The 24,121-nt window shown below is 38.5% G+C and overlaps 2 protein-coding genes across 3 annotated transcripts; one reads left to right on the top strand and one right to left on the bottom strand.

Annotated features, from left to right (window-relative positions):
* Positions 1 to 1,562: 1,562 nt before the first annotated feature.
* Positions 1,563 to 5,488, bottom strand: arl14ep (ADP-ribosylation factor-like 14 effector protein). The gene is made up of 5 exons (XM_069659438.1): positions 5,332 to 5,488; positions 4,489 to 4,684; positions 4,269 to 4,397; positions 3,822 to 3,862; positions 1,563 to 2,124 (listed from the first exon to the last, which is right to left on the bottom strand). Exons 1-5 carry the CDS (start codon positions 5,400 to 5,402, stop codon positions 1,896 to 1,898), a joined length of 666 nt encoding a protein of 221 aa, XP_069515539.1. The 5' UTR covers positions 5,403 to 5,488; the 3' UTR covers positions 1,563 to 1,895.
* Positions 5,489 to 6,784: 1,296 nt separating this feature from the next.
* Positions 6,785 to 22,820, top strand: nr1h3 (nuclear receptor subfamily 1, group H, member 3). 2 transcript variants are annotated; one of them, XM_069658004.1, is made up of 11 exons: positions 6,785 to 6,916; positions 11,705 to 11,911; positions 14,946 to 15,028; positions 15,420 to 15,662; positions 17,051 to 17,317; positions 17,483 to 17,688; positions 18,143 to 18,322; positions 18,700 to 18,799; positions 19,127 to 19,240; positions 19,982 to 20,076; positions 20,837 to 22,820. In XM_069658004.1, exons 3-11 carry the CDS (start codon positions 14,986 to 14,988, stop codon positions 20,981 to 20,983), a joined length of 1,395 nt encoding a protein of 464 aa, XP_069514105.1. In that variant the 5' UTR covers positions 6,785 to 6,916; positions 11,705 to 11,911; positions 14,946 to 14,985; the 3' UTR covers positions 20,984 to 22,820. The 2 variants fall into 2 exon arrangements, with proteins under 2 accessions (XP_069514105.1, XP_069514106.1); XM_069658005.1 differs by having other exon boundaries at positions 11,705 to 11,916.
* The last annotated feature ends 1,301 nt before the right edge of the window (positions 22,821 to 24,121 follow it).

Below are 24,121 nucleotides of genomic sequence, written 5' to 3'. Positions count from 1 at the left end.
AAAGAGACGATCCTCCGGTGTGTCCAGTCCAGTGATTATCAGGCTGAGATGACCTGATGGGAATAAAAATTAATGACATTTTAATTTGTTAGATGGATTACAGAGATGACTCATATAGACACATTAATTAATGTATTTAGTGGTTAAAAGGTCTCCGTATAACATCCCACTGATTGTGCTGTCTATAGCACACATAATGGAGTTTGACTTTTAGATGACAAAAGTTGGGCATGCTGTTGTTTAGGAAGGATTGCATTCCCATTCACCACTTCCTGCATCGCTAAAGGTTGACTGACCTCTGAACCACCTGTTTTATAGTTTTCCTCCCTGACAAGATAATCTGATCTATACTCATTCACTCAAAGCTGAAAACTTTCCTCCAGTTGAATGTATTTAACTGGTCCATGCATTTGTCTTCAGTCGACTTGAATACTGTAACAGTGTCTTCACAAAAACTCAGACGACTGCGGCTGATTCAGAAGTCCTCCTCACTAAGACCAAGAAACTAGATCATATCACTCCACTTCTGAGGTCTTTACACTGGCTCTCTGTCTGTCAGAGAATAGACTTACTCCTGCTGGTTTACAAAGCGCTGAATGGTCTAGGGTCAAAATACATTTGTGATCTACTGACACATTACGAACCGTCCAGACCGCTCAGGTCGTCCGGGACAGGCCTGCCTTCTGTCAGAAACAAACATGGAGAAGCAGCGTTCAGTTTTTATGCTCCGTATATCTGGAACAAACCCCAAGAAAATTGCACTTTTAAATCAAGACTCACCTGTTCAGAGCTGCCGTTTAACTATTTAATTATTCATATCTGCACTGTAACTTTTATTCTTAAATATTAAAACTGTCTTTTTATATTTTATCTTCACTTTGCTTTTTAATGTGTTGCTTTATAATGTGTTTCTTTGCTTTTGTTGTCTTGTGTAAAGCACTTTGAATAGTCTTGTTGCTGAAATGTGCTATATAAATAAACTTGCCTCCACTAACTAATTATGTTTTACAAAATCCTGCGGAGCTCTTCCTCACCATTCTCCTATTTGTTGACAGATATAACCTGTGTGCCATCCTCTGGACAAGGAGATGTTTTTCAGTGTTTTGCATATTACAATAGTTTTAATGTGATGAGCAGTCGATGAAGAACCAACGTGTCTGAGTGAAGGTGTTTTGAAGCTTTAACGCTATAAAGAACAAGCTTTGTCAGGAATGTGATAAAAACATGCAAAAAAAAAGAAAGAAAAAGAAATCTTATGTTGGCAAAATTAACATTTACACTTAAAAATACTTCTAAATACTAAATAACAGAGTGTAACATCCTGAATGTGTCTAGTAATGATTGTTTCTGTCATTCATAAATGCCACACGATCAAACCAACTTCCCTACAGACAGTTAAAAACCCTTAAATCTCTTTTCAGCTCTTCCATTGTTTTGTTTCATGTTAAGTCGTCTATTTTACACATAATATAATTTCTATTTTTTTTTCTTCTATAAACAATTCAGGAAAAAATACATCTTATGTTAGTATATTTAACAACACAAAGTTCAGCAGCTTGTTAAAAAACGTGTTTATTGACAGCAGAGCAGAAATATTTTTACTGGAGGACACACGTGAAAAAAGCTTTGAAAGAAAACGGAAACAACTTTTAAAACTATTTTTTAAGCAACAAAATGAACATCGTACATTCAGAGGAATAGTTAGAAGGTTCTGCACAGCTTCTACCACGGGCAATAGCTCTGCATCATCTGCTAAATATTAGTTAACATTGTGGAAGAGTCCTTCAAAAAAGCGTCACAGTCTTGAGTGGTCCGTCAGCCTGACAAGCAGCTGATTTCCAGGAGAACGAAGGTTTGATTCCCGGAATCATTTCGCCATTTATAGTCACTTCTGACTAAAAAGCAAACTTGTTCCGGATGATCTCTCCTCCCTCCACCTCCACCTGCTCGTAAAGCCACTTCCTGTCACAGCGGCACTCGAATCCACACTTGCGTGAGCCGCACTCGGGGCAAGGGTAGAAGCAGCCCATACAGTCCACATCCAGACAGTCGCACATGTCCCTGTTGTTGGAGAGCAGTCGTCCTTTGTTGTCGTACACTCTGCTCTTGGCTCCAATGACCTGTCTGCACGCATGAGATCAAAGACTCACATTACTCACACTTTCTTTTATACATTTTTACCTCAGCGTTTTTTAATTACTGTTTGATTTATATCTTAAATGATCACAGGTGAATATAAACTCTCTCTGTATAACTTCACCACCCTCTGGCAATGGCAATTAACTTTAAGAGACACTGAGGGGGGGGCAGTTTTGTCTTTCAAATCATTACAAAACAATGGTCAAATCCTCATTTACATTTAATTAATGTCATAAACCAGCCCAGGGCCTAAAGGAACACCCTCCTATCAAACTCAGACAGGACTGATAAAAAGGACATTGTAATGTTCATTTATTCCAGCTGATGTTTTGTTATAAAACATTCCAGTTTACAAGACATCCTGAACCTGCCTCATCTCTTCTTACACTGCTTCCAAAATATGGCACAATGGTTTACGACACCTCACAATGTACAGACTTAACTGATACCTTAGACTTAACCTGTTAAAGGTAACTTTCCCTAATATCCAGGCATAAAAAATAATACTGCCTGGAACTGTCAGTGTGAGAAAAAAATATCTAGTGCTATTTTAAAATATACTTAAAAGTTCTTAACTTCTGTTTTTACTTCTACTAATCCTCACCATCTTGTTAACACTTATCTGACACATTATTAGACATAAACAGTATTACAACAACTATACTTGCATACATTGGTTTTTCACAACAGCAAACAGCACAAGCTGCAAGATGAAAGTGTGTATTCTGGGCTAAAATGTGACTATTTTGAAAGAGTGTAAAGATGGAAAAAGTAGATGTAGATAATGTTACAGTAGAGGTTTAAAAGTTTAGATTTTTATTTTGATACTTTTTGAAACTGGGCCACCTTTCGGATCCATCATAACCTCTCTGAATCAACGGTGAATACAGTTTCCCTCTAAGGGCCCGATCAGACAGAACGTGTTTTAGCAGCTGGCTTTTTTGTCATCGTTTTCAATGAGAGGGACGCCTTTTGCGTGCTGCTTTTACGTTGCAGAGCGCATTTTTGAAGAAACGCTCTGAGCGCCTCAAGTTGAAAAAAATTCAACTCAAAGCAGAAAAGCGCCCGACATTTTTTCTGATTGTCCAATCGGATGAAAGGAGAGGCGGGCCTTCTGTCGGTTTACAATATAACGGTTAGGTTAAAGACAGCTAATGATTCGGTGGTTGCCTTAACAACAGCAGAAAAAAAAAACGACCCCAGCTGCTAAAACGCACTCTGTCTGATCGGGTGTTTGATTCCACAAAAAAGTAGTGCGGTGCGTTCTGTCTGATCGGGCCCCAAGAGTGCAACATGTAGCTGCCTTTCATTCTATTCTGTTACTCCGCTGAGGCTGGGGAAATATAAGTCTGTTTTTCTTTAAAAACAGATCTGTAATTGGTAAGCGTTAGAATGACTGCTTGACTGCTTTATTCAGGCTATTTTTGTGTGTAATTTTCAGTTTCACAGATCAGCTGATGGAGTCAGAAGAAGCTAATTTTCCACTTAGGATCAGCAAATGTCCCCACACAAAAATATCTAGTGCCTGAGTAAAACAATAGCAGCTTTATCCGGGATGAGCTGCTCAAAAGAGCTAACTGTTTCAGAAGGCACACACTCACTGTGCTGAGAGAAAAAAGGTGAAAACATATAAAAAATGTATCTATCATACAACTGAGGGACACCCATACACACTGTCTCACCTGTCCGAGAACTGTTTTCCTCCACGGGCTCCTCGTCCACCCTGTGACAAAATAAATTATGATATTGTATGCTAAAGAAAATGATGGCCACAGTACTTCATGCATTTTCTATAGTTGAAAAGAAAACAAAGGTATAAAGAATTCTGATTCTGATTGTGGTTTAAGGACTTTGCATGAAAGGATCCAATTCAATAATTTGTCTAAGGCAAATGTTCTGTTGTACAGTGACTGGCTCCAGTTAGGCCTCTATTAGTAAAACAATATTATTCATATCTTAGTCTTAAATCTATAAAATACATAAATAACATGTTTTTCTAAAAATATGATGGGCATGTATAATTGAAATAATATGTAAACGAATTCTGTCATCCATACATTGGATTGATGATTTAAAAAGTAAAAAACATTATCAACCAACAGTAAAGACAACAGTAACAGTAGACTCACCCTCATTCCTCCTCTTTTGTCTCTGCGGAGACCGGCTGCCTCTCTCGCTCTGTCTCCTTCCACCTGTGTTGTCATTTGACTTGCGACAGGTGCCTCCTTCGGTACCACCCCTCTCTTACGAAGTTCAATCTGTGGAATTTTCACAGTTAACTATGTGCTTATTATATAAAAAGTAAAATAGGAATATAGAATATGTCTCTATAATATAATGACCCCAAACCTTTGATGAATCCTTCCCCTGGTTGAATATGGTTGGCACTGCATCCTCCCTCAGAAACTGTTTGCCGTTGTAGTCCCTGAAGCAGTCTGCCCGGAAATGCTCCGAGCAGAGGCAGGTATTTGCGGTTGGGATGAAGTTCCTCATCCCCAGGCTGTGCACCCATTTGTTTGCAAGTTGAGGTTTGCTGAGTGGAAACCTGATACACATGGGAGGGAGGAACAGCATGTGTTTCTCTGGTTAAGGAAATTGTGCTTCATAAGAGACATCAAGTGTATATTTTAGATATATTAAACAAAAGCCCAAGATGCTTTGAAAATCTGTAAATCATGTTGTGATTTCTATATGTTAGTAATATTTAAGTGGAGAACCAGAGCAGACACATTTCATCAAGACATCATAGTTTCATAAATCATCAGCAGCCTGCATGTTAAATTGTTGCCTGCGTAAGGTTAGTTTAGGTATTGAAGGGTCACCTCTCGTCCAACTCTTTGCCAAGTATATCTGGTGGTAGTCTACGAGTATTGAATATGTTTTTATATATTTTAATACTCATTTATATTTTATTATGGCTTGCAACTATTTTCTTTCAGTCTCGAATACAGTGCCGGTGAAATATAATGTATGAAAATGTATAAATGTTCGCTATGTTACACCACATGGACCCGTTTATTAATTTTAACCTTAATTTTTAAGTGGCCAATAGGAGCATATCATGCACATCATGTCAAATAGAGGTATCTTGAATTAAAGTTAGATATTAAAGTTAGATATGTCCCTAATCAAATTATCTAAAAAGCTAACTATTGTAGTTAAATAACTTCCGCTCAAACGGTGATAACTTACCTGTAAAATCGTATTTCCGAACCTTTGACAAACTTATTGTTGCACCCTGAAACCGCACAAATAACGGGCATGGTGTCCTTTTTTGTCAAAAAAAAGTGCGATAATGTAGAAACGGTGCGAAAGGCGTGCAGTAAAGTGGGCCGACACTCGCAGCTTGTGATTGTTTTCTTTTCTGCTTCTTACTCGGGGAATATAAAATGTAGCTACCTCCGCTTGCACTTCCGGTTTTGCCTTGTGAGATTCTGCCCTCCAGCGGCGGTTTGGATAAAAAAAATTATCACAAGATAGATTTAATCTTTTCGTCATCGAAAAACTGCATATACATAACACAATGATCTAGATCCAATTTTGGATCTAGATCATCGGAATTATTGACTGTACATATATACAAACTGGAATTCAAGGCAAACAGATACATTTACAAAATAAGAGGGGCTGCGAGAACCTTTACTTTTATTATTACCACTTTTCTCTATAGGCTACATACTACATTACAGAGGACAATGTATTATTACTCACTTATATACTATACACTTATATATTTTCCCTACTTAACATCCTGAATACACGACTCTTGCTTGTTTTTTACATTGTGGTATTGTTACATTTATTGAAGTAAGGGATCTGAATATTTCATCTGCCACAGTTGGTATTAATATAACATCAAGTAAGTGTAGTAAGATAAGATAAGGTAAAACTGTATTAATCCCGAAGGAAATTATAGTGCCAGATAGCTCCAAAAATACAGTACAAATTAAAGAAATGCAAAAAACGACTCAAATATAAATGAAAATATAAAGTGTATGGGTTTGTGCAAAAGAGACAGTGCCTGATAGAAAAACAATATTACAATTGTTATTTATAGAAGTAGGCGGGAAGTAATGGTGGCAGTTAAATAGACAGTAGTATTGACAGTTATTACGCAGTAAGAACCTCTATTGCAGAAGTTTATTAATTTTAAGATTTGTTAAGTGCAAGATATAGAATGTAATTGTAAACAATGAAAAGATTATATGGCTCCTGATACTGCACATGGTACTAACAAATAAGCGGAAGTATTGCACATGATTTTGCATTCTTGAAATATCAACATGAATACAAATATGAATGTGGCCAGAAAAGTATTATTGCACATAATGAATATAATGCTTTTATACTTTATGTAGTACATGTGCCAAAAAAATAATAAATATAATAATATAAAAAATATATCAGTTTTCTTTTGCCCCCCCTAATTTATGAATCCAGCCAACTCCTTGATCTAAACATTACAGCCAATATTTAGGCATCAACTGAGCATTACCACTTCATTGAGGAAGCTTGTCGAGACTTTACACGCTTCGGCAGCCTGTAAGACTAAACACTGGGCATAAACTCTGTTGTCTTTCAGCCTGATGAAATCTGTCTCCTGCTGTTTCAGCCGCCTGTAGCCTGAGCTCCTCGGGCCGCTGAATCACATGATACAACTACGCTCACAAGCGAGCTAACATGCTAGCTTCGGATGTCAAAGCCGCTGTCAACAGCCACAAAGGGACGGAGTAACCAACCATTACTTAAAAGTAGTCACAAACTCGTGGACTCTCCGGCAAGTGAAGCTCTTTTTTGTCTTTTGTCATGTTTGTGATGTCCTTTGTCTTAAGTTAGCTTAGCTAGCTAAGTTGAAGTTGTTGAAAGGGAGTTCCTTTCGAGTGCGGGGGTGTAAAGCTAACGTGAATTGGCCTTGTTTGGATTGTCTAGGAGGCTAATCTCACCTAAACACCCCGATGTTTTTTCTTTTCACACGCACTGTTTAAACGGTTAGATGGTTAATAAATGGTGCACTCAAATAATGACAATGTTAGCCCATGTTTACAAGTCGAACTAGCTACATTTCTCTGACTAGCTATTAGTAAATTGACAGTAAGGCTGGTAAACTAACTAACCTAAATGTTAGCAGCAGTATGTGGTCAAAACAAGCACGAGACAACAATTTCTACATGGAACGTGTTAAATGTTACTAAAGTTGCGACCTGTTATGTTTACATAACACTGTTGCGAAATAATGCTAACATTGCTAACGCATAGTGTCATTTGACAACTTGCTAACTAACCACCCATACTCCAAAAAATAATTGAGGCTAAACGGTGACTTGACGAAGTAGTTTAATTGCATAGAAAATTTCCATCTAATTTTATTACATAGTTCGATGTAAAGGGTCATACTAACTTAGTAAATTAAAGTAATGTAAACTTATACACAAGAGTTAAGGGTAGGGATGCACGATATTATTGGCATGTTATCGGTGTCTGCAGATTATGGCTTGAAAATGACACATAGACATAAGCAGATATGCCATTTTTCCGCCGGTATTTTCCGATTTAATTATGCCTAAATGCTCCATGATTCCCTAAACAAAGCTTGACGAATATTACAGTTTTAATTTGAAAGAAAATGTTGCATACAAATAAATATGGCATTTTGTACATAAACCTAAGTGTAAGTAGTTTTCTCACATTGCCCAGTGAATGAGTACATTTTAAAAAGCACTGTAGCACTGAGTAGGCATGATATCAATTCCACTACAGGGGATACTTGGTATTCTCTGCAATTAGGTGGAAAAAAACACGTGCCTAATATATCGGTATCGTTATCGGCACAAAGGGTTGGAAAATATTGGCATATCGGATATCGGCGAAAAAGCCGTGCATCCCTAGTCAAGGGGTATTTTTTAATAAACATGATGTGTTTAAAATACAAAAGATTTATTACAAGAGATAGAATAAGCTATTTGAAATGCATTACTTTTACGTAGAATTCTAGAATAAACGCATTATTTATTTAAAAATGCCCCTTAAAGCACCTGTGAGGAACTTTTGGTCTGTGTTGATTTGGTGAAAGCTTTACCTCCTATCTCTTTGCTGATTTTGTCCTGTACATGCTGAAGTGATGGTTTTTAACAAAACATATCTTGTCTTGCTTTCTTTAACAGTCACATGTATCTATAACTTAAAGTTTTTGCCCTGGAAAATGTTAAAGAAGACAGCGTTCAGTTAATTGCTTTGTCTGACACCTACACCCCGCCAGCAGTTTCATGCATTAAAAATAACTATGTAGAAAGAGCCGATCTTGTCGCTGGTGGTCTGGTTTGCTTTTGTAGCTCTTGTAGCGTAATCAGAATTATTTTCAGTCTGTTTCATAACCTGCGGAAAACTCCTCACAGGAGCTTTAACTCTTATGTATAACTTTAATTTACACAAATCTGTCAAAGTTTTTTAGTTTAGTTATACTCAACATGATAAAAATACATAGCATTTAATATGACCCTTTACTTTGAACTTATGTAATAAAATTATGGATGGACATTTTCTATGTAATTGAAATAGCCTACTTAAAGTCACCATTTTTTTGATGTAAATGAGCCTGAAATGACAGGCTGCCAAGTCGTGACAGTTTTTGTTTTGTTACATCTTTATCATTGCTTAGTATATCTGGTTTCAGGTGTGTGTGTGTGTGTGTGTGTGTGTGTGTGTGTGTGACGAAACGACTTAGTAACTGAATGATAAACAAAACAGATAGACAGATAGATAGATGTGCTTGATCCCAAACTGGGAAGTTGCAGCGTTACAGCAATGTAGTAAACTTTATTTGTACAGCACTAATCAAGAAATGAAAAGATGGATACCAAAATAAGATACTTAAATTAAAGCTTAAAGCTCCTGGTTCACTCGCACTAATGGTTTCACTTATTTGCCTGATTGGTCCTCTGTCTGGGTGTGTGCAGCTTGCCACGTGTTGCACCTGTTGTCAGTTTGGGATGAGTTACAGCTACACCATTTTCATTGTTTGTGACCTGATACAATCCTTTAAACAACTCCACCCAATATTAACCTGATGAGACGTGAGAAGAAGTGAAAACATCTGGGTGGGTCTGCAAGACCTCGAGGTACTGAATGTACTTCTTCTTCCATCAGGGTGTTTGTGGGAACTTTCATTCATTTTGGAGCCTGTGTCTCCGGAAAGCACTGACTCTTTGCTTTCACTCTAAGTTGTTGCTGAGTATGGGAGTCCATTTTTGCCTCACCGGAGAGAGTTACATCCGTTGGCACTCTGAGACTTTGTGAAAGGGACGTTTCCCACTCATTCACGCTGACTGTAGTTTTACACTAATATTTTGTTTCCTGGCTGGGAGGCTTCAATGAACACAGCTTTCTCACAATCACTCTACGACTCATTAAGGTGTTTACTGACAGAGACAGGCATTTTTTTCTCAGCTTTAAGGTGTTGGTAATAGGACTACCACATAAAAATACTTTTCATTATCTATTAGTCTTCCATTTATGTTCCTGCGTAAATAATCTAGTGTTTAAGCTAAAACTGAAATTGATAATTCTAATTTTACAACAAATAGCTTTACAACCCTCAGTCATAACAAATAATAATAAAGAACCTAAATGAATAAATCGAGGCTAAATAACAATTTTTATTTTATACAACTTCTTTTGTGTCTGTGAAGCGCATCAGCAGGATGATGATTATAATATGAAACTGCCTTATTCAGTGTTTCTACCTTTTAAGTACTGAGACTGTTTATTTTGGAGAGGAGTAACATGGATAATTTGTCTACGGGTAAAAACTTTGCACCGTTACCTGCATTCTGGCTTGAAGTCGCTTGGCTTAACGTGCTTTGCCTGCTGAAGTGGGGAGAACACATTTTCATATAATTTGAAAATACTGTATTTAGGGACCCTAAGTCTCTTCTCACTAACTAGACGCTTCTCCTCAGTAGTCCCCCGGTGGTGGAACGAGTTACCATACCTTTCCACCTTTTTAAGAAAAGGTGAAAGACTCTTTCATGAACACCTCTATGCTATTGATGATAATGACATTGAGGATGTTGTTGATGTTGATTAGGATATTCATTATGATGACTGTATTGATCTTGTTGATGAAAAAAAAAACACCCTGTGCACTGCCTGTCAGCACCAGTGTCAGTGTTTGTTGGCACTTACTTTTACTTACTTTGTTCCCTCCTTTCTTGATTGATCCGTTGCTTGTGTTGTGTTAACTCTCAGATGTACGTCGCTTTGGACAAAAGCGTCAGCTAAATGAAATTGTTACAGTCTCCACTAGCACCGTGCTGTTATTTGCTATCATTTAGTGATACACTACCTAGAATCAAATATAATTTGTCGCTCTCTACTCTACTTGTATTGGTAACAGGTCAACTCTAGCTTGACCACAACTTTTTAAGCCTTTCTGCTTTGAAAATTAGAAATTGAATATCTAAATTATTGACTTACATTATAATCGAAGCTTTTCAGAAGTACAACTTGTCTCAAGTCAGTTGTAGTAGTATTTACACTTGCCTGTCAAATAACACAGTCGGATATGGGGTATCAGCAATCTAGTTGAACCATCTAATTCTCTATCAGGAAAAAAAAGCTTAAATCTTAGGTCTGACTTGTTGATATACGAGATGAAAACTGTCCTTGTCTTTAAAGTTTGATGCTCTGGTAAAATATTGACTCTTGACTTATAATCAACTAGAGAGTTATAATCACACAAACAGTTTGATCTGTTGTTGAGTGTTGTAGCTTTTTGTAACAACATGCAAAAAGATTCTACTGTAAAGATCGATTCCTGTAAGTGACGTTAAATATGTAAATATGGTAGCCTTTGATTTTGACCAGTTTTATTGACTCAGTTGGTACTGTCATTTAATTTCCAGCGGTCTATGAAAACACGCAGATGGACAAAGGTGACTGGCTGATAAGACGCAGGGGGGACATTGGACTCGGACAGAGAGATAGCGTTGGGAATGACATGAGGTCACAGACACAGTAGAAATGTTTTACAGCCACAGAATGTTAATTCACCCAATAAAAGTTGCTACCTTTGATTACTGGACCTATTGTCTGTAAAACACAGTGTACAGTTTGTGTTAACAACAAGTGAAACAAGCATACTGATGACATAACATTTGACATATTGATTTGTGGTTTCTCAACATGTGAATATAAGACGGTTCTGAATTTCAGTAACACCAGCTTAGATTTAGTCAGTTAGAGGATCAAGCTAGATGTAATATATACATATACATATATATGGAAGGCTTTGAATGGTAACAGCCTTTACAGATTAGGCTCTAAAGCAGTGAGCCACAAAACTGGTTACAAATTGAAACAACTTGCCATTAGGTGTGTGTGTTGCATGAGGCTTTTTAAGTAAAATTTGCTTCTTAAATTGTCAAAGAGGAAAAGGCTGGAGCAGCCCAGGCCTGTGGGGATTTAAGAGCCACGCACATGACCAATAGTAACCTCTTGTGTTCCCTCTTTCACCCCTCCCTCCCTCTCTGTCTCTGTTTTCCCTCCTGTCTCCCATTGGGCATTGTAGAAAGGGACTCGTCTTCTTTCCTACTCACTCTCTTCAAGACATCGAGTCGTTAGACTTCCGCCCAATTAGCCTCAGGGGTTTTTGGCATCCTCAAGGATCGTCAAGGCAAGCAAGTCCTCCATCAGCGCCGGGATATCGACAGACTGAGGTTGTGTGGACTCACATGGGCAAGATGGATAGGCGATAAATAAGACATCAACTTCAGAGGTAAGGTCAGTCCAACACTCTGTCACAGAGTCACTGCTGCAGTTTAATTTGACTTAAATGGGTGCTTTGTGTCAAAATGTGTTCCTTTATTTAGCCATAGACTGATGTTTTAGAGCATAAAGTGTCAGTTCAACTTTTAAGTTGGTTTAATTTAAAGGTATTGGCTATTAATAAAAAGAAATCCTATCAGATTTTTTTTGCTTTTGCACGTCGTGATTGCAATCTTCCTCATTTAGTATAATAACAGCCAATATTAAGTAAACGCCAGCGTGTCACTTTCTTTATGGCCTCCTGTGAAAGCTTTCATCTTTCACTGCTGCACCAATAACCGCTTTCCTGGTTATTCAGGAGCTTATCAGTGGGCCTTAGAAATTAACTTCCGGCACCTGCTTTAGCGGCTTTTTACGTGTAAAGTTTTATTATAGTTCCCCTTCATTTTCTGAGTCACTCTCTTCCAGGCTGCCACCTGTCATCAGCTTTCAGTGTCCAAAGCTGAAATAATAGTTACCACATATAAGTGGTTAATGAGTGGAAAAAGTGGAGTGATTTTCTGCATAAAATAGCATAAAAAATGGTGAAGTAAAATACACTTGGCTGGCAAAGGCATGCTCGCTGAGGCAGGCTTTTATTTTGAAATTCCAATGGCACCTCTGTGTCACAGTTTCCATCCAAGCACACCTCCAACCACCAGGTAGAAAATGGTAAGCGGCCAACAAAAAGCCTGATAATATCGGCCAAAGATATATGGGTCAGGATCTTATGTAAACTCCCTTCAAGGGAGTACATTAGCAGTGTGGACATATTTTTGGTTAGTGAGTGAAAAGATGGTTTCAGACAAAGCACAAAGCACATGCAAACAATACAAAATAAAATAATAAGAAGGAAACAACCTGGTCTGACACCTTTTAAAATAACACAGCTTTATGTTGGTGTAAGTTTTGCACAATAAGGTGCTAAAGTTAGACCAGTTTCAGGAGTAAAATTGTCATATTTCATTTAGTTTTGGCTTTTTGAGGTGATAAAGATTTAACTGATTGTATTTAATGGGTCTAAGATATCGTCTCTATATTAATTTCAAATGGAAAACCTATTGCTGCAGACCTTGTGATATCAGCAAATATTAGTCTAGTTGTCCAAACAATCAGTATAATATTTTTTGCGATGTAACTTGGGTTTTACAGCCTTTACCCTTACTAATCAGGTAATATTGGAAGTAATGCACTGACGATAACTATCTAAATTCTACTTGTGCATTTGCAGAGTAATGTATTAAGGTGGGTACATATGATAGAAATAATATCCTGCAGCGCTGAAATGATTCCTAATCTGCCAACTGTTAGATTACAGTGTTTGTCTGTGGATGCAGAGCACGAGATAAAGTCTGCAGACAGCTCTTCTTTGTGCGACTTTCAAAGACATTCTGAATATATTTGGGCAAGCATTGCTCTTCTGTCTGTTCATATTCCCTATAATCCTTTTAATACTTGGAAAAATTCGCAAATAAATTGTCATCGATTTACATGTGCGCAGTGCTTCTTGTGCATTTTGTTATATTGCCAAATCTCGCAGGACTGTTGGCTGTGTCCCTTTCAAGCTGATTACCACAGTGTGTGAATCAGCTACCAAACATAATAGCCAGGTGTCAGGCTCATTTTGATTTTGACACTCAGCCCAATAACACAATGCTCTCCGAGCACACTGCCCATTGTTGCTGTGTTATAGAAAAACAGTGTTTCTAATTCAATCTTTATTCAGCCAGAATAAAGACAAAAAGTTAAACTAAAATCAGAATTAGGAGCGCCCCAGTGCAAGTGCAATGTTAGACTAAGAACACCAATATTCTTCTTAATGTGCCATGTAGTTAAAATAATTCAGCTTTGGTAGTCAGATGTTTTTTTAAACCACAAGAGGTCTGGAATATGAAGCTGTTACAGCTTTTTCTATGCTGTTTATACTGATGTACAATATTAGACCTTTTGTGGTCCAAGTGCCAAATCAATGACCAGCAGTACTTTATGGAATAGTTTTATTTTGTATAAATTAAGTATCTTCATTCATCAGGTGGTAAATACACTGTATAGTACAGGAAGACGCACGTTTTTTCCCCTTTTTGTTCCCATTTATATTTAAGAAGGCAGACTTAATATTACAAGCACACCTAAGTAAAACGCACAATTCCTAACTACAGAAAAAAGGCTACAGTGTTGTATTATATCTCATAACAAACATATTTCGTATCATTTTGTAATCTGTCAAAATGAAGAACAGAAATCTTATAAATCTGAACTGGGTGTTTCTTGATGCATGCCAGTTAAAAATACCCCAAAATCATGCATGTGCGTCTGCTGAATCAGTTTCCTGAAATGCATCCATATGAAGCACATGACAAACTTTCACTTCTGCTTCACTGCCAGTTCCTGTACACGCCTGTGCTGCAGGATCTGGCTTCATTTGTAGTCTTGTCATATCTAGATCTTTCTAAGAACCGCATTAAGCTGTATGAATATGATAATTTCCCTGTCCCTGATGTAACTCAACCACACCTCAGTTTCAATGTCTATAAAACCAACATTGGGTTACTATGCACAATGTACCCACAGTAGCTGGCTTGATTCCTACCTTGTTTAACCCCTCTTATCACGCAGTATGTCTGTTAATGTTTAGAACTTTTGTTTCGCAACTTAGAAGCCTTTGGTGACAGAAGTGTCTCTATACTGTTAAACAAATGTCCCGTTGTTAATTACTGGAAGCGTGCAGAGAAAGAGCAAAAAGAGATATTCATCATTCTGAAGTCTCTTGTTTAAAACTTAGATTAGACCAGGACGTTTTCTGAGAACATTTTGGTTCATTATCGAGTCATCTATTTTCTGCTTTGAAGTTTGTGTTACAGAGTTTATGAGCCTGCGTTCAGAGCCCTCTCAGAGTAGCTCTTATGTAGCCACATTTCCCTCCAGAGGATTTTCTTTTTTTTGATGCTGGTTGTACTTTTGTAAATTTGCCACCATAATTGAGTATAATTGTTTTTATTCTCCAGGTACACGTTGATTTCGTAATGACAAGGTGCTGTGCAGAAGATGTCCACGCTGTCTGTGACTGATATCCCAGATGTTGGTCATGGTAAGAGGAACCACTTCTGTGTTAGTCCACTGAGGGATTTCAAACAAAACGGGGTGCAGTTCTCTCAGAACAGCTCTTTGTTTTACTTTGCCACAAAGTTTGTGTAATGTTCTTATTGTATTCTCTAGGAGTGGCTATCCAGTCTGGTATTTTTAGTCTGTTATTTATTATTTTGTTCTCGTAAAGGGAACACGAGTGTTTTGATTACTGCATTATCTGACAGAAAGGTGATTTCAGCAGATATTCAATATTGTAAGCCTCTGTAAGTATTCATTTTTATTGTGTGTCCTTTTCTGTTGCATTCTGTCAATGGTTATTATACTTGTCACAATGATAGAAGGTGTTTGGTGGTTGTTTTTGAAGCTGCATGTGTTTGTGTCTCCTCTTTCAGATGAGAGTAAGGTGTTTGACAGGGCCTCTGAGCTGCAGCTGGACTGCATGGTTGAGGAGAGCAGTGGAAGCACCACAATGAAGCACGAAGGCCTGCTGTCGCTGGCTGACCTCTCCCAGCCAGATGACTTCCCCGTCCCCCCTCACAACGGCCCTGCACTGACTGATATTAGCAGCCCTCTGCTGGTGGAGCCTAATGACATTAAGCTAGATCCATCTGCGGGTGACACGTCTGCCAGCACAGGTGAGAGAGAACTTCCTAAACTAACTGAAAGAGCTAAAATACACAACTTTTTTTGTATATCTCAAAAATTGTTTTATTGGAAGGAAATAAAAAACTGAATTAAATACGGCGTCACTACCATTGGTCTTTGTTAAAGGGCCAGTTGGCAAATTTTCAACCTCAGTCCTATCATGCTATTATGGGGCGCTATGTCGCTCTGTGCCTTTGGAGGACGCTATCCACTTCTCCAATGGGCCATGGACAACCTCCTCAGTAGTATTTCACTCCAGCGTCTCTCGCTGGGCCGTTCCTTTCAGAGGGAGGGGCGCAATGCACGCTGGCTGTTGTAGGAATGTAGAATGGGCGAAACCACGAGCTGTTTGTACAACTTTCTCCACAGCTATGGCGCCAATTTCAAATATTATTGCTTCTATCGATTGCAGAGAACACCAGCTTTGACTGACAGTGGCTTCTTCCCGGGGTGAATTTCTCCTTTAAGAGGAGAACAGGACATCATGACTGAGGGCTTCACCACTCTGTGAATGAAAACATACGAGCAGACAGGGCTTAATTGATTCCAGACTTTAATGATGTCCGTTTTGACTTAGTTTTGGTCAAGATGCAGTAAAGATGCATATATTGGCAGTGTGTGTGTTTCTGGCATGTCTCGACAAGCATGCATGTGCACGCAATTAAGCTTGTTTGACAACTTCCACAGTCAAGAATAACCAGTATTTTATTCTGTTGCTCCCCTCTTAATCTCAGGTTCTTTTTCCCATGTTTGACACTTTTAGGTAACAATTGTTGGTGTATGTCTTTAGGTGTCTTTTGAACCTCTATTGTAAATGCAGAATTACTTTCAATAGCTCCACAGAAGGTAGAAGTTTGTTATGCACACCTGTACAGCCTAAAGCTTGATGCCAAAACAAGTTTGTTTTCAGGTCTACGTGATCATGCCTTATCAGTAAAGGCATTTTAATTGATACAAAAGAGAGTTTGATTGATTGATTTCAATGTCTACTTTTATCCCTCTCAAATGAAACTTTCAAACTAATTTTGAGTCCAGGAAGCGCTCCTAATTTTTTATCTATTTGCTGAAACGTTTTCTTTGAATTTGCAGACAGTCTGGACTCATGAGACTGTTGACAGGATGTGCTTGACTCGGTGAATTTGCATAGTTTGTCTTGCATCATGTGCTTGCATATTTTGCATGCAGAGCTGTCTCTAACTTAGCTCTGTTTTGATAGGAAGCCTTGAAGTATTCATTTTTATTCAAATGAAGGAAGACGAGCAGACATTGCCTAGCCTCGAGCACACGTCGAATGACTCTCTGTATACAATTCTGACTCAGTAAACTTCCTTGAAAGTGCTGATAATGTTTCGTCATCTATTTTTTCATGTGTGTAAAGATGGTCAGCCGGTGAAGAGAAAGAAGGGGCCTGCTCCGAAGATGCTCGGCAATGAGGTGTGCAGTGTATGTGGTGACAAGGCATCCGGTTTCCACTACAACGTGTTGAGCTGCGAGGGCTGCAAGGGCTTCTTTCGACGCAGCGTCATCAAAAGTGCCCAGTACTCCTGCAAAAACAACGGCCGCTGTGAAATGGACATGTACATGCGCCGCAAGTGCCAGCAGTGCCGCCTGCGCAAGTGTCGGGAGGCGGGAATGCTAGAGCAGTGTGAGTGTCTGTGTGCCAGATGAGTCAGAGATAGAAAAACTTTAGATCCCACTGCATTTTTCGGATTGTGGGTTTGCAGCCAGAGTGAAAATCATGAGAATAAAACATCTTTTGAACTCAGGGACCGAGCTTTAGTCAATACGTGCACTCCTCTTTGACCTGTAGGTGTTCTCTCTGAGGAACAAATCCGACTGAAGAAGATGAAGAAGCAGCATGAGGAGGAAACAGCCCGCACGTCCACAGTGGTCACCCCCACCCCTCTACAGGAAACAGCCTCACTGGATCCGCAGCAGCAGGAGATGATCGAGAAGCTGGTGGCCATGCAGAAGCAATGCAACAAGAGGTCGTTCCTCGACCGACCAAAAGTGACGGTAAGTGAACGCCTCAGGGGATGGATTTGGGTTTTATTGCACCTACTTATTATTTTTGGGAATATTTAATTATACATGTGTGGCTTCTGCTTTTTTTGGACCGAGTGAGGTAAAAAAACAGGAAACTGGGGAAGAGAGAGGTATGACATGCAATAAAAATCGCAGGCGAGTCAACCAGCGTATTGTGGTTATATGGCTTTCATTGTAACCACACAGCTACCAAGCGCTCCATGTTACTCCTGCCTATTTCTAGACGCAGTTGGCCTATTCAAATATGTGGCCAAAGAAAGCAAATATGAACATTTTTATTATATTAACTGTTGGTTGGTGTGCACTTGATTTAAGTGTCTCTGCTGTTCAGGTTGAACCTACAATATGCTGCTTTGCTACATGCTAACAAATTCATTTAATTTCGTGTGTGTTTTAATGTGTTTTGTGAACGTGCATCCAACAGCCGTGGCCGCAGAGTCAGGACTTGCAGAACCGAGAAGTGCGACAGCAGCGGTTCGCCCACTTCACCGAGCTGGCGATCATGTCAGTGCAGGAGATTGTGGATTTTGCGAAGCAGCTCCCGGGTTTCCTGGAACTCACAAGGGAGGACCAGATCGCTCTACTGAAGACGTCTACCATTGAGGTTCGTCACGGTTCAACATGAGACTCCTTTCACGTAGCTTTCAGTTAGAAATGTTTGTTTTGATCTGAATGCAGGGCTTTGTATCTGTACTTAATTGAGTTCATAGCAACACTTTATGAGTGCGTTTCAGGTCAGCTAAACGCAGGAGTTTTTAAGAAGAAAAAACAGTGGATGTTTTTTTGAATATGTTAGTAAGGTCTTAATTCTTTGCAGATTTGAAATAGAAAACAGTAGACAGAGGGTCGACATCTTAAGCAGTGTTGTTGTGTTAAATATGTTCCTGCCTGCAAAATTGTAACAACTTAATTGATATCTCTGCATATCAGTTTGGCTCTATATTAATATTTCACTCACCAGAATGTGCTCTTATTCTTCAGATTATGCTGCTTGAGACATCACGGCGGTACAATCCTGCTATCGATAGCATCACTTTTCTGAAGGATTTCAGCTATAATAAGGAGGACTTCGCCAAAGCAGGTGAACATGCTTACTTCTCTCTGTCAAATGTTCATTAAGATATTAATATTAGGGATCACTTTTTTGCCTTTTGAATAATTTTTTTAATCCATTTTAAATAATCTTTTTTGCATGGCTTACCTATAACATTACTCAAAATGCTTTATTATGTATCTTATGAAACTTATATATGAAAATAATAATTTTCGCTCTTGCCTCAGTGTTTCCAATAATCATTTCCCCTCTGCAAAAAATCCCTAAAGCCCGCAATATCTAATTGCATCACATTTCCTTCTTTAAAGTGCCTTTTTTGTTTCCTTGTCTGTCTCTCAACTCTCCCCTCCTCAGGACTTCAGTTCGAGTTCATTAACCCCATCTTTGAGTTCTCAAAAGGAATGAATGACCTGCATTTGGACGAGGCTGAATATGCCCTGCTGATTGCGATCAACATCTTTTCTGCAGGTCAGAATTGATAAACTACACAACACACAGCAAATCATATATATACAGTGACATTGTATGTAGAGTTAATACTACCACTATCAATTCTTTAAAGTTATAATCTCGAAGATCTCTGTTTCGTTCTATTTGGTGGCACCTGATGGCGGTAAAAGGCAATTGCAGGCGCATACATGCAAGATGACCAGACGTCCACGGTTGGCTCCGGTTGTAACTCTTGATTTTCCTGGCTGACGGTCGCTTTCCTTTTTAGACTGTTTGCTTCATCTGAGCGTCCAATTTGTTTCTTTTTCTTTGGATTTTCACTTATTTTTGAAGTTGTATCTGTAGTCATCGATCTGTTCTTTGTTTGTTCAGCCATAGTAGATTACCGTTTACTCGTAAGACTTGCAGAGACCGGAAAAGCAGCCACTTAGCTCCGCCTACCCTCTGTGGCAGACCAACCACTGCTGGCTGATGGAAAACGTGTCACTAACTGGGCGGCGCTTGTGATTTTTTCCAGGAAAGTCACCACAGACAATCAGTCTGTAATACTGTAAATGCAAAGGCGTTCATCAGTGGGCCATAGGCTCAATCACCATGGTGTTACCTCATTTGGCGATAGATTGTGACTTAACAGATATTTATTTAAAAGAAAATCTTCGAGATTATTACTTTAAGGGACAAATTGGCTTAAAGTTGTAGATAATGTGTAAACAGGCATAAACTGATGTGTTTTTGTTTTGTCTAATAAACTCTGTTTAGATCGGCCAAACGTGCAGGATCACGATCTGGTGGAGCGGCTGCAGCAGCCCTATGTGGACGCACTGCGCTCTTACATCATGATAAAGAGACCAAATGTAAGTGCCCAGCTGTTCACGTAACCTCTTCCCCTGTGACCGACAGTATGTCAGCATAACCTGGTTGTCGTCATCACAACAAGCACATTGGGTCAGGGCTGAGGTGAGAGTTATTTTGTCCAGGCTGGTGGTCGATGCTTGAACAGTTAACTGAGCAGATTTTTGCTAGATGCTTTTTCACTTTGCAATCAAAGTAAATCCACCTTTCCTTTTTTAAAATGAACATAAACTAGTTCAATGGAAAAATTAGAGCACATCAGATGTTGAGGTATTTGAGGCCGATACCAATATAGTGAATTACTGAACTGGTGTGGATTTTACGCACATTTTAAAACGAAATGACTTCTCTACGGTACTCAGAATGCAAACTAAAAACAGTATCCATTTAAATTGTCAGCCTATTTTAGTGCAGACCCCTGCCTGCTCAGCTGTGATGCTCTGCTACATGAGCTGCAGACATTGCCGTAGCATGCTCTGCTTGAAAAAGACACGATGACACAACTTCTAAACCAACCAAAGCATTGTTTTCTGCATATTTGACCTGTGTAAAAGGTTTGCATATCAGCACATATCAGATAACAAATACACCAATGCGGAAATATTTATGATTGGCCCAAAAACACTGATAATATCAACGAACAGAAATATCTATCAGGCTCAAAGTCATTCCTGCAGAGATGTAGCAGAAGTGATTTTATGGCAAAATGTCTCCCCTTCTCTTCTAGTATTTAAAAAAATGTTGTTTCATTGCTTTCCTCAGGACCACTTGATGTTTCCTCGTATGCTGATGAAGCTGGTGAGCCTTCGCACACTAAGTAGCGTCCACTCGGAGCAGGTCTTTGCCCTTCGCCTCCAGGACAAGAAGCTCCCCCCGCTGCTCTCTGAAATCTGGGACGTCAATGAGTGACTGCAAACCCGACGTCGCACTCTGCGTCTCTCTGAATCCTGAGTCAGACCTGGCATTGAGCAAAAGACATGGACTCCTTTCTGCCCGTCTGGTCAGGGATTGGTTATAGCATTTGAGATTTTTTTTTTTTGTCCTGGTGGGAGGAGAGCAACACTGCCCTTTGCTCTCAAACAGACTGTTAAATGGTTTTTGAGTTCATGCAGAGAAACATGAACACTTAGTTTCCTTTGAGCCTTTTGTTTTTCTTTGTGCAGATGCTGACATGATTACGGCGATATTGAATACCAGCATCAGGCTCTCTAGCCAGTTATCTCTGATTTAAGATTTGTTTAAAGATTTGTTGATCTCTAGTGCAGTTCTGAACTCAACCTCTAACATTTAGAATCAAACTTCTGAGCAGGTCTTGGCTGTGGCTGTACAGCCGCACATTCAGTGGAAAATAGTGATTTCTGCAGTCGTGCAATAGGTGGAAATGGATGCAGAGCTAAGCATGAGCAGACCCAAATCTGCTGTTCACTTTATTGATGTTAGGGTAAAACGGTAGGCCATCTGGTTGGTATTGTGCGTTGTGATATGGCAAACAAATAGCTTGTGTTCCTTTTGGAGTAAGAGTGCAGACAGGTGGTGTAGTCGCTCAGGTAAAGTAATGTGAAGTAGACCTCTGAGAACTGGAGGCTTCTTTAAATTCTATTAGATTAGGTTTCTTTCAAGTGCATAAGGGACCCTTTTGGTCATTTGTAGATGCCCATTAACTTTCATGTCAAATTGTATATTTATTTTCACAAGCAGAATGTGTAGAGTGCACACATGAAAAGTATCCACAAGATTGTACAATCACATACTAACGCACAAGAAAGTAAACCTCTGCAGGAGAAGGCAGACTGTCCCTCATCTACAGGAAATGTTGATGCAACTGAATCTTTCTTTTTTCTCTACACAGAGCACTGGTACCAACAATTGGCTGGCACTAATGTGTCTCCAAATTCCATGAAAAGATTATATTTAATTTAAAAAAGGAAGTCAAGCTTTGATCTCTCTGACCCTCTTTTTTTAAACTAATAAACCCCACACTGACAAAGTTATATTCAGAGATCAAACTAGAAAGAATTCCTTCTATTAACATCTTTTTTTGTCATTATGTTTGTGTACTTTTATTCATTTCATTACATTTTTTTTTATTCCACAAGCATTTAAAGATGCGATAAATAAAGCAACGTGCATATAGTTTAAAAAGGATCTAGAGAAATTCACAACCATATTTTTGATATACTGTATAAATGATACTGAAGACAAGACGTGAATGCCGGTGTAAACTAGCTTAATTTAACGGTCTACCATAGTCTTGAGTATCTTCCTTGAACAGGTACTCAACACCAACAGCTTTAACTGTTCTGATTCTGGAGAGCGTTGCTACAAACTGTACCAAAATCTACATTTAACAGGGAGCGGAGAACAACAGGAAATGAGTAGAAACAATAAATTACATTATTCTAAACTTTCTACAGAGATTCAGATGTTTTTATTCATGCTGTGTTTTCCATGAATTCTCCTGTGCAGTGTAAACTTGAAATGCATAACAGATGATAAAGGAATGTCAATGCAAATTCATAATTTTGCCTCCTGTTTTAAGAAGTTACTAAATAAGCTGTCAGTGTCACCATCAGACTTGTACACCCATGGATGTGAAATACTGTACGCTCTTTCCGATGAAAACGGTTTCAGCCATTTCAGCATTCACCACTGATTTGAGGCATTATTGTCATGCTTTTCACCGTTTTCAGCTACAATTTTTTATTGTTTTTAATTAATAAAATGACATGTAACAGCTCAAACATTACAGCTAAGATGGGACATTGATTCTTCACATATACACAATACTTAAAGTAACGGGAACAACTGGTTTTCTTCTTATTATAATAGGCAGGACTAGTTTTAATTTGATCCCACATCTTTTCCATAAGCACCTGGTTATCCATGCTGTGTTTGTTTAATCTCAGAGTCAGACTTTCAATCACCAACATGTCCATATTGCATAGTGTTTTTCTTTGACTTCATGACCTGCTATGGCTCTACAACATCATGTTTTGTTTTTTTAAATTGACTTTTTTTCACAGCAGACAATTTGACTTGCCACTATAGATTAAACACTGCTCTTACTAAAACATTACAATGGCTACATTTTAATCAGTTGTCTTAAGTGAGCCACAATGCAAAATTACAAGACCCTGAAACTAAAGCATCTTAATATAATTCACCCTTTGTTTACACCTGTGCTTTTCCTATCGTGACTTGTTAAAATGTATCACGTGGAAGACGATGAAGTTTTTATTCCTCTCTGGTAACACTTTATATTGAGATACACATATTTACCATTAACTAGCTGCTTAAACGCATGCCTTACTCTGGGTTCCTATATTCTTCTTTTTACAACTACAAAACTGAGTTATTTTCTTGATATTTGCTGCTTAATTACGATAAGATAATCCTTTATTGATCCCCAGGGGTGAAATTTGGGATAACATTAACTGAGGAAGTAGAAGTACATGAATTATAATCTCAATATACTTTGCTCAGTATGGGCCATATGCTGTTGTAGTACTACAATACTGAGTAAAGCTAGCTAAGATTGAATTCATGTACAGCCACTTCTTAAGCTCCTTTAAAAAAAAAGCAATTATTAGGAGGTTAAAGAAGGAAAACTCTTTGTTAATAGTTTAGACTTCATATGATATAGTCATGCAGAATAATGCATGAATAAGTGCTTTTTGACGACTTATAAAGAGCTACTGATAAACATGCTAATAAGCAACTATTTAATGGTTGATATGAGTACTTTTTATCACCTTTCCATTGCACATGACAGGAATAAGTTGCTGAGTAACTGCCTATTTGCCATCCTATACATCACTGATGTATGAAATGTATTCTTTTCTGTTTTATTGTATTGATTGAAGGGCCTAATGGAGCACAAGTCAATAATTCACTGCATTAAAGTTTGCCCTTTTACAACATAAGACAAAAGATTGTGAGTGGACAAAATGCAGCGAGCGCCACCTACTGGTTGGTAGAATTAACACAAACAAATGGATGTTTTCCTTCCACATTCTTCATAGTGTTAACAGCAGTACAGTGTGTTCT

The sequence above is a fragment of the Semicossyphus pulcher genome, unplaced genomic scaffold, assembly GCF_022749685.1.
Source record: "Semicossyphus pulcher isolate SPU_LCO1_2020_fin unplaced genomic scaffold, fSemPul1.0.p SCAF_1, whole genome shotgun sequence".
NCBI lineage: Eukaryota > Metazoa > Chordata > Actinopteri > Labriformes > Labridae > Semicossyphus > Semicossyphus pulcher.
Note: the sequence above shows the minus strand (reverse complement) of the source record. Positions and strands in the feature narration are given on the sequence as shown.